At 41.6% G+C, this 17,022-nt stretch overlaps 1 protein-coding gene across 2 annotated transcripts in view; it reads left to right on the top strand.

Annotated features, from left to right (window-relative positions):
- Positions 1 to 17,022, top strand: part of LOC133072159 (ATP-dependent translocase ABCB1) — a 99,896-nt gene that overhangs the window by 11,348 nt on the left and 71,526 nt on the right. For both annotated transcript variants that reach the window (XM_061165111.1, XM_061165113.1), the window contains one exon: positions 6,311 to 6,482. In XM_061165111.1, the coding sequence (XP_061021094.1) occupies positions 6,311 to 6,482 (172 nt within the window). The remainder of the gene's footprint in view (positions 1 to 6,310; positions 6,483 to 17,022) is intronic.

A 17,022-nucleotide genomic window follows, 5' to 3' on the forward strand; every position in this document is an offset into this window, starting at 1 on the left:
CATATAATTCTGGGGCTCAGAGTCTCACTGGGCTGAAGTCAGGGTGCCATCAGGGCTGGATTCTCCTCATGGCTCCAAGAGGGAATGTTTCCCTCCTTTTTCAGCTTCTACAGGCTTCCTGCCTTCTTGGACTCTGGGCCCCTTCCTTACTTCACTCATCATTTCTCCTACTACTGACCCTGATCCCCCTGGCTCCTCTTGTAAGGATCCTTATGATGACATTGAGCCCACTTGGATAATCCAGGATAATTTCCCCATCTCAGTATCCTTAATGTCTGCAAAGTCCTTTTTATCATGGAAGGAAGCATATTCACAGGTTCCTGCGATTAGGATGTGGTCAAGCTCGGGAGGTGGGGCATTGTTCTGCCTCCCACTCCTGCTCTGGACTTTGGTTCTGTCAACCACTCTCTACCTCCTAGTCACCCTCCTCCACATTAGCTCTTCTACAAATTATCCTACTCATAGTAGTCACATCAAGTCACCTCAGTTCCTGCCTGAAAACCCTCTAAGAAAGGCCTTTCTTTTACACTCAGATGGGAGGTTTAGCATAAAAACAAACTCCCTCTTCTGGCCATCAAAGGCCATCTGTAACCTGACCTCTGTCTCATCTCTAATTTCATGTGAGACAGGTCTCCTTCACCTTCTGGCCACAGTGGTCATCATGTCTGGTCCTTGAAACACACAGGGCTTGTATTCACCCCAGGATCTTTGTTCTTTCTGCCTGGAATCCTCTGTTCCCAGATTGTCACGTGACCTTGTCCTTCCTATGACTGATGACTCAGCTCACATGTTGCCTTTTCATAGTGACTTCCCCTGCCCCACCAGTCTGAGCCAGCTACCTGTCACCATGACACCTCACTCCGTGTGATATTTCTCCTGAGCAATTAACCACTGTCTGATTTCTTGTTTATGTTTGTCTTCTCCCTGAATCTAAGCTCCTTGAGGGCAGGGGGGTTTGGTGTGTTTTCTTCATTGCTGTGCTCCAGGATCCTAGAACAGTGCCTGGAACTTCAATAGGGACTTACGTACTGAATGAATGTTGAATATTGTGAATGATTGTTAAATATGTCTATTTTCTCTTTAACTATTTGCATATTAGTAAAATATAAGGTTTATGAGGAGAAATAGCTTGTCTTAGTCACTTTTGCTAGTACCTAGACCCACGCTTGAGCCTTACTAGGTGCTTAATATTTTTTGAATGTTGAATGAATGCATGCATGAATGAATGAATTCATTGACTTTGGCCTCCAGCCAGGTACCATGGTAAGATCATGTTCGCCATCTTGCCTGCTGGATATTACCTAAGCCTCTCCCCTGCCAGCACCTTCTACTTCTTTGCCCTGGGAAGTCCACCCCTTGAGTTTCAGTGCTGATCATCCTGTCTCCCATGTGGTTCTGGTTCATCCCCTCTCTCTTCCCTATAAGTGTCTGACCAAACAGTTTTCATTTCCTTGTTTAAAGGGCTTTAATTGTAAATAAACTTTTGTCTTACATTTCCCTGAAGAAGGAAATGGCAGTCTTCTCCAGTGTTCTTGCCTGGAGAACCCCATGGATGGAGGAGCCTGGTAGGCTGCAGTCCATGGGGTTGCAAAGAGTCAGAGATGACTGAGTGACTTCACTTTCACTTTCCTACATTTCACCCTATGTGTTACTTTTTTTTTTTTGTCTACTTGATCCCTTACTGTAAATTCCTAAAGAATCTTATTTTATATTTCTAAAACCGATGAGAGTACCTGCTTATATTGTATATTAGTATTATATCATATGCCTAATAAATGTTTCTAGTATGAAGTACTGGTTTTAGTCTCATAACAGCTATGTGAAACTTTCTGTATACGAGTATTTTCCTCATTTCATAAATGTAGAAACTGAAGGTCAAGGTTATTAAGAGATTTTTTCCCTTCAAAGTCTCCTTTTGAGTAAATGACAGAGGTGGGATGTTGCCCTGAGGCTTTTGTCCTATTCAGCAGTGTTACTGCTGCCCTCAAATTGAAAGGTTGTTGCTGAGCCGAGAAAGATGCCGGAATTCTTGGCCTCCAGAGGAGAGGAATTCAATCTGGGGCCAGTGACAAGGCTTAATCACTCAGAGCTTTTGTGTAATAAAGTTTTATTAAAGAATAAATGAGATAGAAAGCTTCTAACATAGACATCAGAAGGGGGCAGAAAGAGTGCCCCCCTGCTAGTCTTTAGCCGGATGTTAGATTGCTACGAGCAGTCTGCTGATTAGAGAAAGGAAATGTCTCAAAACTCAGAGGCTGGCACCAGGCCCCTCACCCACAACATGCAGTTTGAGATAACACTGGCACGAGGTGAGTTTTCCCGGCCATAAAATGATGGACATGAATCGTGAAGAAAGGCAGGTTTCCAAGCAAATACAGTCTCATCAACACAGCTTAAGAGAACTTTTGCGTGAGTTTGTCAAGGTGGTTCTGAGTCTTAGGCAGAAAAGACTGGAAGACAGAGTCTAGGGTAAATGCATAGTCCATTAACATAGCTTAAGACAAACATTTCCGTAAGAAAAACCCATTGGTTAGCTCATGGTTTGAGAAAAGTTAAGCTCAGGTGGAGCCAGGTATTGTCATGGCAACACAGAATTTTAAGAGAAACCTCTTTCTAAATGTGCATAGAGAAGGGGAAAAAATCCAACACTTGTTTGCTTCCTCCTGCTGCTTAAGAGAGAGAGAAAAGATGTCTGACACTTGCAGCCTGTTTCCTCCATTTGGAGACCCCTGGCCTTCCTGCCTGTTACCCTCTCAAAATCTTCTTACCACATGCCCTCCAGAAATCAGTCTTGCCTCACGTCACAAATAAATATGAGGTTTTGTACTTTTTCAACTTTGTCCTCATCCTCAGACACTTGTTTGTATTTGTGCTCACTTTTAGCTCATTCCTTCTAGCCTGAGACGAAGAGACATACCTTTCCCTATTGGAGAACCTTTTCTCCTTTTAAAAAGTTTTATTTTGATTTTTTAACCATGTAGAAAGGTGAAATAGAAAATGCATACTCATATAACCATTGTCTATAACTAGTAGTTGTTAACATTTTTTACATATATTTCACCTGGAATTATAGATTTCATGATATTTTCTAAGTACCTCCATTTCTGTCTCTTAAAAATTTTTCCTACCAAAAATTTTGCTCTAAAACATAATAAGTGATTATATTTAACAAAATGAATGTTAATTCCTCAGTATTATGTAATAGTTCATATTTGAACTTTCACAATTAGCTCCGCTAAGTGTGTCTTCCAGTTGATTTGTTCTGTTTTCTTCTCTTTTTAAATAACATTGACGTGTTGAAAAATATGGTACCAATTTTCCTATAGAATGCTTCACCTTCTGGACAGTTTTTATCCCTTTGTTCTGGTGTCATTTAACTTATTATTCCACATCTTGCATTTCTTATATGCTAAAAAAAAAAGTACAAATCTTTCAGTTATCTCCAACTCTGTTGTAACCTCATAGACTGTAGCCCAGGCTCTTTTATCCATGGGATTTCTCAGGCAAGAATACTGGAGTGGGTTGCCATTTCCTTCTCCAAAGGATCTTCCCGACTCAGGGATGGAACCCAGGGCATAGCCAGATTCTTTACCATCTGAGCTGCCAGAGAAGCCCTATAACTGAGAGTTAAGTCTAAAGATTTTAATACGTTCCTGCTAAGTAGTTTTGGTAAGAAAATTGCATAGGGAATGCTGTGTACTTCATGTCTCATCACACCTGGAAACACCAAATGTCAGTGTATTTTACTTTTTTATGGTACCGAGTTTGATCGCTTGATTAAGGTGATGACAGATTGGATTCCTCCACTGTGGAAGGAGCTCTACCCCCTGGCAGATATGAGGGGTCTTGGGCATCAGGGAATATCTTGTCTCTCCTAATAGTTATCATGCCTGCTGATGATCCCTCACTCCAGGTTCTCAAAATAGTTATTTCTATTATTTTCTAGGACATTGTGGCATCTCAGTTTCCCTCCTGTGTTTTCACCAATGCTCTCTTTGACTCTTTTACCTACAAACATGTAGAAGATTTCTTTAAATAGTTATCCCTTGGCATTACAACCCTCTCTAGTAACCATCATCTCTCTCGCTTTTGTCTTAAGGTCATAAAACAATGGTCCACATGCTATCTGCATTACTTGGTCTCCAAATTATTCTTAATCACACACATTATTTCTTGCTAGACTACTGGACCACCAGGGAAGTCCCCCTCCTTGCTTTTCAACCTGTGGTAAGCTTTCGAATCTGGGAGGAAGCATCACCTTCTTTATGAAGCTTTTTCACAAAGGACGGAATGACCCATTCGCTCGTTTGTGTCTTCTCCACTCTGTATACCCTGCTGTCAAGGCATGTAGAATATATACTGAATATCCTTTTTTTTTTTTTTTAATTTGAATTGTATTTTAGGTATTTATTACTGGATTTCTTCAGTCATTGAGTAGCATTTAGTAAATGTTTATATTCATGGCCCACTTACTTTTATTCCAGACAGTGATTAGTTTTTGAGGTAGATAGTACTTTGGGAGTGGCGATGAGGGAAATCCTTGTATATCACTTATCTTTTCTTCCTCTATTGAGGAATTTGATACTTTTCCACTGTATGGTTTTTAATAGAAGGTAAATCCACCTGCCAGTGCAGGAGATGCAGGTTCGACCCCTGGGTCAGGAAGATCCTCCCATATGGGAGAAGTATTCATTGCTTCCCAGGTGGGCCTGTCACAGCCCCACGCCCACTCCCCTCACTGTGTTCTCTTCCCATCAGGTTTGCGTCTCAAGAGCTCACTCTTTCTTTCTTGTGATTTGCCTGCAATTAAAGAGTATATGCAGATCTGCTCTGGTCTTTGGGAAGCATGTTTATAACTCATTGCTTTCCCTTTCCTTCTCATGGAGGCCTAATTGGTTTCCCAGGTGGCTCAGTGGTAAAGGACCGCCTGCTGCTGCAGGAGATGCAGGTTCAAGTCCTCTGTTGGGAAGATCCCCTGTAGAAAGAAATGGCTACCCACTCCAGTATTCTTGCTTGAAGAATTCCATGGACAGAGAGCCTGGTGGTCTACAGTCTGTGGGGTCACAAAGAGTCAAACATGACTGAGAATGCATGCAGGCATGGAGGCCTAATTACATTAATACCACTTAACATTTATGCTAGTGCTGTTAGGCAGCAGATATTTGACCCAAGCCACTTTCTGAAAGCAGCAAAACATGTTTCCTCAGTGGTGTTCTCAGAGGGACCTTTGGCAGTGATGGTGTTTTAACCAAGAAAAATCTTGATCTGAAAAGTGGCTTCCACTCTTGGGAATCAGAGTCACAAATACTATGTTTCTTATATTGAGCCGTTATATATCTCTGTAATGTTCCAGAATGTCCTGTGCATCTCATGAAGCCCTCGTATGTAAGAGAAGAAAGAAGATGAAATCAGGCACGTTCAAGGTGGTATGGCTGTAAATTAGTACAGCCAGCATGGAAAACAGTATAGAGCTTCCTCAAAAAAATAAAAACAGAACCACACTTCTACTCTTGGGTATAGAGCTGAAGAAAACGAAACCATTAATTTAAAAAGATCTCTGCACCTCAGTGTTCTTAATAACATTATTTACAATTGCCAAGATGTGGAAGCAACTTAATTGTCCATCGACAGATGGATGAAGAAGATGTGGTATACACAACACATATACATACAATGGAATACTATTCAGCCATAGAAAGAATGAAGTCATGCCTTTTGCAACAACATGAGTGGACCTAGAGTGTATTATGCTTAGTGAAATAAACCAGAGAAAGACCAACACTGTATGTTATCATATGTGTAATCTGAAAAATAAATGAATGTAACAGAACAGAAACAGACTCACAGATACAGAGATCAAGAGTATTATCTGTGGGGAAAGGGAAGGTAGGAGGGGCAAGATAGGCGTAGGAATTAAGAGGTATAAACCAACTGTATAAAATAAATAAGCTATAAGGATATATTGTACAGCATAAGGAATATAGCCATTATTTTATAATAACTTTAGAGTAAAATCCATTAAATTATTGAGTAACTGTTGTATACCTCAAGCTAATATATTATAAATCAACTATATGTTAATTTTTTATTAAGTGGGTGAGCTAAGTCCAATATAAAGAAGAAAGTCAAAACTCAAAAAAAAAAAAAAAAAGAAGCAAATGTCTGTTTCTCTTAGGTTATTAGGCCAAGGTGGTTGCAATAGTACTCTGAGAGCTAACTATTTAGATTTTGGATACATTTGGAAAGTAGAGTTAACCACCCATGACATTGTGCTAATTGTTCATATTGTCTGTATTTTCTCCTTTTTTAGTTTCGCTATTCAAATTGGCTCGATAGGTTGTATATGGTGCTGGGGACTTTGGCTGCCATCATCCATGGAGCTGGACTCCCCCTCATGATGCTGGTGTTTGGAGACATGACGGATAGCTTTGCAGCTGCTGGAAATTTAGGAAACATAACTTTTTCAAACACAACTAATGCAAGTAAGTGTTGTTTGTGGTACTGATTTTTTTGAAAGCTTGATGAAAAGTCATTGACTCACAGTGAGGTTTGTGGAGTCCTCACTAAGTATGCATTAATATGTTTAGTGCTGCAGGAGATGGAGGGGTCTGAGCTATAGTTCATATCTGTAATGAATTTGAGAAGATGATATTCACAGTCATTAGAACATACAGTGGAAGTGCAGGTAGAGATAGATGGGAAAAGAGAGTTCTGTGAAGTCAGAAATATCCAGGCAGTTTCAGGAAAAGGTATTGGAACTTAATCTGGTATTTGAATAGTAAGTAAGAATCAGTTAGGCAGTTCCCTGACATATTGATTATGGGTATAAGAGACAGGAATCCAAGATGATTCTAAAGTTTTAGTCTGAGAAACTGCATAAGCTGGATGCAGTTACTGTCAATTGAGGTGAGGAAGATAGAGGGAGATCAGTTTTGGCAGTAAATACCAGAAATTTAATTTTGGGCATTGTCACAGGTTGGGCTTTTTAGAAACATAAAAATGGAGAAATGGGGACAAGAGAAGCTGTGTGTGTGTTTAGGATGGGAGATTAACAGCTTGTTAGTATGCTAATAGAAATTATCCAAGATAGAAGAGAAAGTGATGCTTTGGGGGAGAGGAGAGAGATTGGTTTGAGTGCTGTCCTTAAGAAAGGAAGGAAACTTATGCTTAAGAGGACATACTTGCTTGAAGTACAGGCATGAATAGTTCACCAATAATAACGGGTGAGAAGACAGAGTATTTGAAAGTCAGTGCCCAAAGGTTGGTGTACTTGGACATGAGGATTTGTAGAACCTGTCTTCTCAGTCAAATAGGAAGCAAGACATTTGGCTGATCAAGAAAGGAAACCTAAAATAAGTTCTGGGAATTCCCTGGCCATCAAGTGGTTAAGACTCCACACTCTCTCTGCTAAGGGCCCAGGTTGAATCCTTGGTCAGGGAACTAAAAAAAATCTCCTAAACTGCATGGCATGGCAAAAAAAAACTAAAACAGGTTTCTTAGCAGAGTGAGAAAGTGAGTGGACTGGGGTGTCACACTTTCACATCCTTGAACTTGATTGAGGAGAAACTGGTTCATAACTGTGAGCTCCCAAGTCACCTTTGGTCAAGTGTATGCTGATTTGAACTAAAATGCACAAAGACTTACAGCCTGATGTGCACCCAAGTCGTGGAAACCTTGAAGAGGCCTGTTTGTGCATTCCAGGATTTAATGACATAGATTTTGCAGGACCTTTAAGTCTCTGATGATTGCTATGAATCTTTTCCCCCAGAAATAAGCACATAGATATGCATGCTGTTTGGGGGTCTCTATGGATCCTCTGATACCTGTCTGTGGGTCCTAGGAACTTTTTTGTGTGTGTGTGTGATCCTGAAGAGCACATTCTTTACCCTGCGGCAGGACTACTTCACTTTATGTGAATGCCGATAACGAGTTGGGCTAGAGAATCTTACTGTGTGTCTGAGCTCTGTAAAATTCTCTTGTGTTTGTAAGCTCCTTCAAAGGGACCAGTCAGAAGATGTTGCATCGCATTTGGACTGGTACCTTTCTTTCATATCAGTCACCAAAAGGAAATGTTTAGGGCTTTCTGTGTTCATTGGTGCCCATGCATGCTGTAATTTAGCAGTCTTTGGAGTTGTGTTACCACCTTACAATGCTAGACTCTTCCAGTGCTCTGTGGTAGCTCAGCCGACTTTATATGTACATCTGTGACCCATTTTGATCTTACTTATTTTTTAATTGAGTCCAGACACACACATTGATCTAACTTTGGGAGGTGTTCTACTTACCACTCTGTGACCTGCATGTACTCCATGGAGGGCCAGTGCTGAACTCAGCTGTGTTAATCAGGAAATATTGGGCTGTTAACACAACTGTTGGAGGTTGGCCCCGCCTGGGAAGAGTGGACTATTACATGGCTACCTGAAGCTAGCAGAGCTGAGCTTGCATGGGCCACAGTAAACTCACCTTGAACTGTGTGGATTGGTCTTTTTCAAATTTTATTTTTATTTTTTGAAACGTTTTTGTGTATGTTTATTTTATATAATGTTTAACAGTTGTTTTCCATTTCCAGTTATTATAAGGTACTGACTGTAGTCCTTGTGTTGTACACTACATCCCTTGTAGCCTGTCTTACACCCAGGAGTTTTGTACCTCCCCCTCCAATCCCTATGTTGCCCCTCCCCTACTCTCCCCCAGTCCTCCGGTGACCGCTAGTTTGTTCTTTGTATCTGTGGGTCTGCGTCTCTCTTATTATGTTCACTAGTTTGTTGGGTTTTTTTTTAGGTTCCACATATAATTGATAATATCATACAGTATTCGTCTGTGTTTTTGACTTATTTCACTTAGCATAATGCCATAGAAGTTCACACATGTTGCTGCCAGTGCCAAGATTTTGTTCTTTTTTGTGGCTCAGTAGTAGTCTATTGTATATGTGTATATACACCACATCTTCTTTATCCATTTATCTGTCAGTGGACACAGGTTGCTTCCATATCTTGGGCAAGTGCAAATAATGCTGCTATGAACATTGGGATGTGTGTTCAACTGGTCTTTTTTTTTAAAAAACTGCATTAACATTTACATACATTTTATCTCGATCACTGAAAAATTACTTGGCCCTTACTTTCATAAGAAAATAATCAATCTCTTTAAGTAGGAGTACTAACCATTACTGTGTCTTGGCTTTACCTGGTCTATATTTACATGTGAGATGGACAGTAACCTGACTTAGTTACCTAGTAGCATATATAGGTTCTCAACATGGTCCAGCTGTGGAGACATGCTCCTCCTCGGCATGTGTCTTCAGAGATGTTCAGATCATAGAGTTTCCACATGGGGATGTAGTTCAGGTTGCATTCCTTGCCAGTCCTTCCCATCCAGCTCCCTCTTCCAGTCTTGGGGAAATTTAGAGAACTATTTGGACGTTTTGTCTCTGTCTCTGCTGCCTTCTTAGGAGAAGCTGTTTTCATTAGTTAAAGTGCAGGCTCCGGAGCGTAGGACTGCCTGGCTCTGAAACTCCACCTCTGTCACTTTTTAGTTAAGAAGTTTGGGGGATTATTTTCATACTTTTTAGTTTCCTCATCTTTGGAACAGTTAGATAGCAGTAGAACCTACTTCATAGAAGGATTGTGAGAATTAAATGGATTCCTCACTTAAGGCTCACAGAAGAGGGTTTAGTAATAAAAAAGTGCTCAATAATTGTTAATATTTGTTATAATGATCAACGAGAAGCTCATGCTTCCATGTTCCTCGCAAATGAACCTTCATAACTTGCAGTGATATGGCTCCCTGTCTCATCTTATCTTTTCAGAACTCTGTGACACTAACTCAGTTTTTATAGTTGTTGGAAGGCATACTGCAAGTCACTCAGCACCTGTTATCAGTGTGAAGTTGTCCTTTTCAGGTGCATTTCCTTAGTAACTGTGGACTGCTAGCCATGCCTTTTAGGGAAGGCAAGAACCTCAAACTATGGCCCGTGGGCCATATCTGGCCTATTGCCTCTTTTTATGCCATCTGTGAGCTTAGAGTGATTTTTGCATTTTTAAATCACTGGGAAAAAATGAAAGAAAAATATTTTGTGACACATTATAAAATAATATGAAATTGAAATTTCAGTATCTATACATAAAGTTCTAGTGGAACACAGACAGGTCCACTTGTTTGCATATTATCTATGGCTGTTTTCATGGAAGCCACAGACATTATTATACTATTTATGGCTACTCCCTCTAGGGGAGTTTAAGATGGAGATCAGAAATGAGGCACTCTGTGCTCTGGAGAACTGGCAGAACAGGTCTTCAGATAGATGTTTTCAGGATTTGATCTTAGGAGCCCAGTTCTTGCATCTCCTCATATTTAAAAAAGCACTTATTTCCTTCATGGTGACATTAGTTTCTCTTGACTAGCAGAAAACCTTTGCAAAGATAAGTGCTTTTTTTGCATGAACTCCCCCTTTACCAAAATTGAATATATGCTGTCCTTCCCTCGCCACTTTTTTGGAGCAGTTTCTCAGAGCTATCTGAGGTGCTATCTCCCAGACTATAGCCCTCATTTTGCCTAAAATAAAACAGCTCACAACTCTCTTGTGCATTTTTAAAAAAGTTGACAGAGTGCTCTATGTACCAGCAACAGTATGTGTCCTGAAGAAGCATTTCCAGCCCCCAGGAAACTTGGTATGATGGGTGGAATGGACAGGGAGCCAACCAGTGCAGTTGGATATGAGTAGTGCTATGATACAGTGATACACAAAATACTTGGGAAGGAAAGGATGGGTGTTTGGCTCCATCTAGGAATCATGGGAGGCTTCCAAGAGGAGGTGATAACCAAGTGTGGTCAGATGGTATCTCTCTCGTGCATACAGTAGACATGTTCTGTGTAACAAGTGAAAACATTTAAAAACAAATGTTAGATAAAAAACAAAGCTAATACCCTTCTCTCACCACTACTCCTGATTGCCTCTCCCCTGTCATATATCCTTCTGTGCCTTTATGATTTATCTCTACAGTAATTTTTACCTTGGGACAGTCAGTATTCTGTTGTAAACCTGTTTGCAGAGTCAGACTTCCAGATGTCCTGAAATTTGCCTGGATGGGAAGGATTTCAAAGGTTTTGATGTTGGTCCTGAAGATGAGGGCGAGCGAGGTCTTTGATGCTTCTGGGACCCCAGGCACTCTCAGACCTTTCTTCTTGTCCTTCTCCAGGTAGAACCTCGTGACCTCTTCATGGGGGCAGACTAGGTACCAGAGCCTCCTTGTTGGACAAGAAGTATTCCTTGCTTAAGAAAGCTTGGATCTGCTAAGGCTCTTGAAAGTCTGGGAGTTTTACAGTAAACATAGGCTTTAACTAGACAGTCGTAAAAACTTTTGAGCGAGCATGTCCTCTGCTGCTGTAATAGACCCCTTATAAGCTTTCTCTTCTTGTAACACCTTTCTCTATTTATCTTTTTGGTGTGGACCTGATTTCCTGATATCCTACTCCCTTGCATCTCCATCTTGTTAAATTTTGCCTTTGCTTTAAAATCTCTGTTGACTTGGGCCTTGTGAACTCTGGTCCACTCGTGTGACCAGAGCTTAACCAGTGCTGAAGTTCTGTAGTATTCTGTGAGTTCTCATCTTCCTCATGAGACTGTGCACTGCCTGAAAATGAGCCTGAATAAAGGTGATTGTCATTTTTAGACGTGTTGTGTTAAAGGTGACAGGTTGGGTACAAGTGTAAACGATATCCAGACAGTTAAAGCTGAGAGACTGAATCTTAGCATAAATAGTAGGCCTAGAGATTTGGCATCACTTGAGTTGAAGGGATTATAAGTCTCCTGGGCTAAGATTTATTGAGCATTTAATATATTCTGGGCACTCTTCTTGGTGTTTTATGTGTACTGACACCTTTATTTCTTCATGGGCATGAGGTTGATATTGTTATTATCTGTACATTACAGATGAGGAAACCAGGGCTCAGAGCGTTGAGTATATTTAATTGACTGAGGTTATAGAGTTACTCACTATTTGAACCCATGCAGACCAGCCCCAAGTCCAAGGAATCAGGTAGATAGTGGGAGACCCAGAAAGGAAGACACTTTGAGGACTACATGTTAGTCCAGAAATGAAAGTACGTGGGCAAGATCTGCCATGTCTCATGATGTGACTGTCACCCAGAGGTACCCTTAAAATAAACTCTTGATTATTTGTCTCTGGTGGTTCAGTTGATGGTACATGGGTGACTTTTCTTTTTCTCTATAATTATGTCTTGGTTGGTTCTGTTTAGTCTCTGGTTACCAGACTGTGGGCTGAGGAAGGGAGAAAAGGAGGCACTCAACTTCTAAGACAAGTTAATAATTCAGGGAAAAAGGAAAAAAAAGTAGAAATAACTTACTTTTCTATTTATCTTTTACCATTTCTACTGTTGCCTCACTAAAACTCATATGAGGAACATGAAAACTATTTGTGAAATGCCAGTAATCAAAATAATATCTATATTCTGCTTAAACTATGAACATATAAAGAATATGCAGATCTTGAGTGTGTGTCCTTGGTGTTGAAAATATAGGAAACACTGCGGTCAGTGTCCTCAAGGCCAGCATGATGAGTGTGCTTCCAACTAGAATGATAGCTGATATTTCAGTTCTAAGTACTTTGTAAAAATTTCCATGATGGTTGTTTTTTTTATTTGCTCAAGGATTTCCTCTGCTCCCAACTATTTCATTGGAAAAATTCTTAGAGATAAATTTCTGGAAAAATCAAATACCAACTAATGGCAAAATATTTTGCAGTATATTGTTTAGTGTGGGCAGTTTATTTTTTAAGTTTGAGTGAAAACTCAAAATATGTCTAATTTTTCTAGAATAGTAGCAGTAGTGTAGAATACTACACTACAGATTTCTGTTTTGTTACTATGGGGGAGACACTTTTTTAAAAAGTAGGTTAGTTACAGTGTAAACTCTATAATATAAAAAGCAGCAAAAAGTGAAAATAGATAATACCTGACCCGTTCTAGGTGCTTAAGAAGTGAGATGAATAAATGAGAGACAAACTCACACAATTTTATAGGTGAAAAAGAGCCCAGAGAATCATCTGGCCCAAACCCATAATTTGATAGATGTAGAAACCAATGCTCAGGAAGTTGAACCAACATGGCCAGAATGGAATTGCTTGCTAGTGGGCGTTGCTGAATTCCTGGGCCAGGAATCCTGCCTTTTATTCTGGTATTTTCCCCACTCTATTGGTGCTTTCAAATTCTGCCTAAAATTGAAGCAAACGCTTCAAGCCCAACTTTTCGTTTGGTCTTTTCTCTCCCTAAGAAGCCATCCTGTGGGCTTACATATTAGTGTATCAGGCAGGGCAGCCCCGAGGTACCACTCTTCAGCCGGGAGGGACTGTGGCTCCCAGAGCCGCCTCGGTCACCTGCGATGAGCCCGGCCTCCCTGAGTGGCAGGCAAGTGCCAGAGGGGAGTGACCATCTAAGCAGAAGGTCCAAGTTCGTCTTGCTTGTGTCTGATGGAGCTTCCTGCACAAGATGACGGGAGAAATTGAGTCATAGCGTTCTTGAGCTAGAACGGACCTGACAGGCCCTGAAGGCAGTGGTTTACTCATGTCTTTAATCAGAGAATCCTCCTGTGTGAATGATGTCTGTCATAGATGCTGCCTGGGGAAAACAGCTCAGAGAGAGCCTTCCTTGGCTGAAAGTGGTGGAGGGGAGGATCTCTGCTAATTGTCTCTCCTACCGCCTGGCAGCAGTACTGAAGTCGCTGCATATGTTGCCACCACATATGTCCCAGCTGCAGCCTGTGCCGACTCATCCTTTTTCTTCCCAATTCCTCTCTGTGCTTCCACTCACCCCCACCCACTAGTATCTAGTTCTCCACACACTCTCAGGATGAGCTTTAAAAATTTTTTTGAAAAACTTTGTTTGGCTGTTCTGGATTTTGGTTGCAGCATGCTAACTCTTAGTTACTGCATGTGAGAACTAGTTCCTTGACCAGGGATTGAACCCAGGCTTCCTGCATTGGGATTGCTGAGTCCTAGCCACTGCACCACCAGGGAAGTCCCTAAGAATGAGCTTTTACAAACACATGGCAGGTCACATCTGTCCTCGATGGTTTTCCATAGCCTGGAGTAAATGCGTCTTCCACTGGCCTACCTGGCCCGCCTGATCTGGCCGCCCCCTGCCTCGTCAGGCTCATTGCTTATTGCTCTCTGAGCACAGCCCGGCCACAGCGACCTTCTCACTGTTCCACGAATGCCCTCATTTCCTTCCTGGCTGTGGGCCGTGTAGAACCTGCCCCAGCTTCTTATCGTTCATTTCTCCCTCAGAAAGACCTTTGTCCCTAGTCCACTCCAAAGTTACTGTAGCATCACTGCTTTATTTCCCTTTTATGAGTTATTACACTTATCTTGTTGATTTATTGATTTACTTGTTTATTCAATTCAGTTCAGCCGCACAGTCATGTCCAACTCTTTGCGACCCCTGTGGACTGCAGCCTGCCAGGCTATTACAGCTTCTCAAATGGGAAGAAAGGTATAACAGAAAAAAAGTTCCTATCTTAGGTTAACTATCTTAATGTTTCAGCAGTGGTACCCTATCACATGGAGTTTGGGGTCTGATGGTGAAAGGATTTCCTACTTGCACAGAAATCCAGTGAGATTAGAAAAATCGGCACTCTGGCTCTGGGTTGTGCCCACAGTATCTAGAACAGTGCGTGATGTGCAGTATGGCTTGAAAACACCTTTATAACATAATCTGATTTTACCAGTTAGGAAATCACAAGTGTATCCATGTCACATACTTGTTATTTATACTATTAAGTGTTCAGTAGTTAAAACTACTAAACTTATTGAGATATTTGGGTCAGATAAAAATGTAATTAAATGTGATTCCAAAATGGTATGAAGTCTTTAGTTGTGGTGCTAGACACTGTTTGGTGGTTTAGTCATTAGGTCGTGTCTGACTCTTGTAACCCTAACCACACGGAATGTAGCCCTCCAGGCTCCTTTGTCCATGGGATTTCCCAGACAAGAATACTGGAGTGGGTTGCCATTTCCTTCTCCAGGGGAACTTCCTGACCCAGGAATCGATCCTGAGTCTCCTGCAGGTGGTCTCCTGCATTGCAGGCAAAAGCCTGTTTAGTTGTAGATTTCTTTGCAGTCTTGCTTGGTTTTAGAAAAGGCCTTCCTTCCCCCAGGTGGTAAGGTGGTGGTCTGCTGTATCTCTGTTTAACCCTACAATATGCAAGACACATGTACAAAATAGAGTGATTGTTGGAATATTCTTATCAATGGTCCGCATGTTGCTGGCTCTGTGAGATCTTTGAGCATCTTGGGAACAGGCTCAGGGACAGCAGACAGAGCAGCAGGGTGTGCGCCAGGGGCACAAAGGTAAGTGACACAGTCGTGTTCTCTAGGCGCTCGCAGCAGTGGAGATGGGAGGAGGAGGTGGATGTAAACCGTGGCGTGTCTGTTCTAGGGTTGACTTAGTCAGTGAATCGTGTGTCGATTAATCTGGAACCCTGTGAGTCACCCTGCTGGAGATAAGCCACTTGGGAAGAGGTCATACTGAGCTCATGCATGAAGGCCCGGTCTTTTCCAGGAGAAAGACTAGGAAAAGGCAGTCCAGGTAGAGAGAGGAGAATGAATAAAGGCTTAGAGGAGGAAAACTGCCAGCACTTCTCCTCTCCATCTCATCTCAGTATGTGGAAAGTAGCTTTTAGTCTCAAAGGACAGAGTTTAGTCTCGTGAAATTTAAGCAACATCTTTTGTCGTGCCCAGTTTCCTCTCCAATCCCAAGGGCAAAGGCTGCAGGAACGTGATGATCAAGCAGACTTGGGCACTGCTTCCTTTTATGCTGTGGTATCCTCGCCCCCTACCCCCAACCCAAGATGGTGACTGCACAGTGCCCTAGCTACTGGATGAGGAGAAACGGTGGGGATGAAAAAAACTGCAAAGTCATTGTGTGGCTTATTGTGGTAAGATTGCAAAGGGACTAATAGGGCATGTTATGGCTCTTGGACTTTGTCCTTTATTCAGTGGACTGTCATTTAAGGTTATTAACAGGGGCAGTATAATTATATTTTTGTTCCCCAAAAGAAGATCTGGTGGCAAGATAAAGACTTGATGGGATTAGAAAAGCCAGTTAGGAGGCTCTTGTTGGAGCAGATGTGAGAGGTGATGGGACCTGAGGCAGACACTGGCTGTGAGGAAGGAGAGGGTTTGAGCGGCTCCCAGACAGATCGGGGGTCACTGAAGCGGCACAAGTGTAGAGCCCACCCTGGGGGTGAGTGTAACCTTCTGCGAGGCAGCAGCATGGAGGGAGGAGAGGGCGTGAGGAACTGGTGGATGAGACCAAGCGAGAGGGATCGGCGTTATGGGAGGACCAGGAGAATGAGGTTCTGGAAGCCGGAGGAGAAAGTGGTCAAGAATCTAAGCAAGTATTTTATTAAAATAAAAGCTACACTTTAATGTTTGACTTTTCTTGTTGGGGAGGGATTAAATAGGAGGTGGGGATTATCACGTGTGCACTACTGTATATAAAATAGAAAACCAACAAGGATCTACTGTGTAGCCCAGGGAACTCCACTCAGTATGTTGGAGAATCTGAAGAAAAGTATATATATGTGCACATACATACACACACATATACATGTACATATATATATACACTCATAATGTCTACAAGTTTTTATATCCCATACCTGGGAGCCTAGATGATGTTTTCAACCATGTATCCACCTCCTTCCATCCACACAACACACCCATACTCCTGTCAGAGCAGCTTACTCATTCTTCACACATGCAATGTTGTCCTCTTTGCCAGAAAAACTTTTCCTCTTCTTTCCCATACCTGTCAAGAGCACACTCACCTGAACTAGGCCCTCTTATGTTGCATTGTAACTTTTGGAATGACTACAAGATTTAAAATGTGCTCCCCCCATTGATCTAGCCATCTTGATTATGATAATGTATCCTGCAAAAATATTCACCATTTATAATATATGTGGACAGGTATGTTTAATGCAGCATTGTGTGTAACAGTAAG

The sequence above is a fragment of the Dama dama genome, chromosome 18 (assembly GCF_033118175.1).
Source record: "Dama dama isolate Ldn47 chromosome 18, ASM3311817v1, whole genome shotgun sequence".
In the NCBI taxonomy this organism is placed as follows: Eukaryota; Metazoa; Chordata; class Mammalia; order Artiodactyla; family Cervidae; genus Dama; species Dama dama.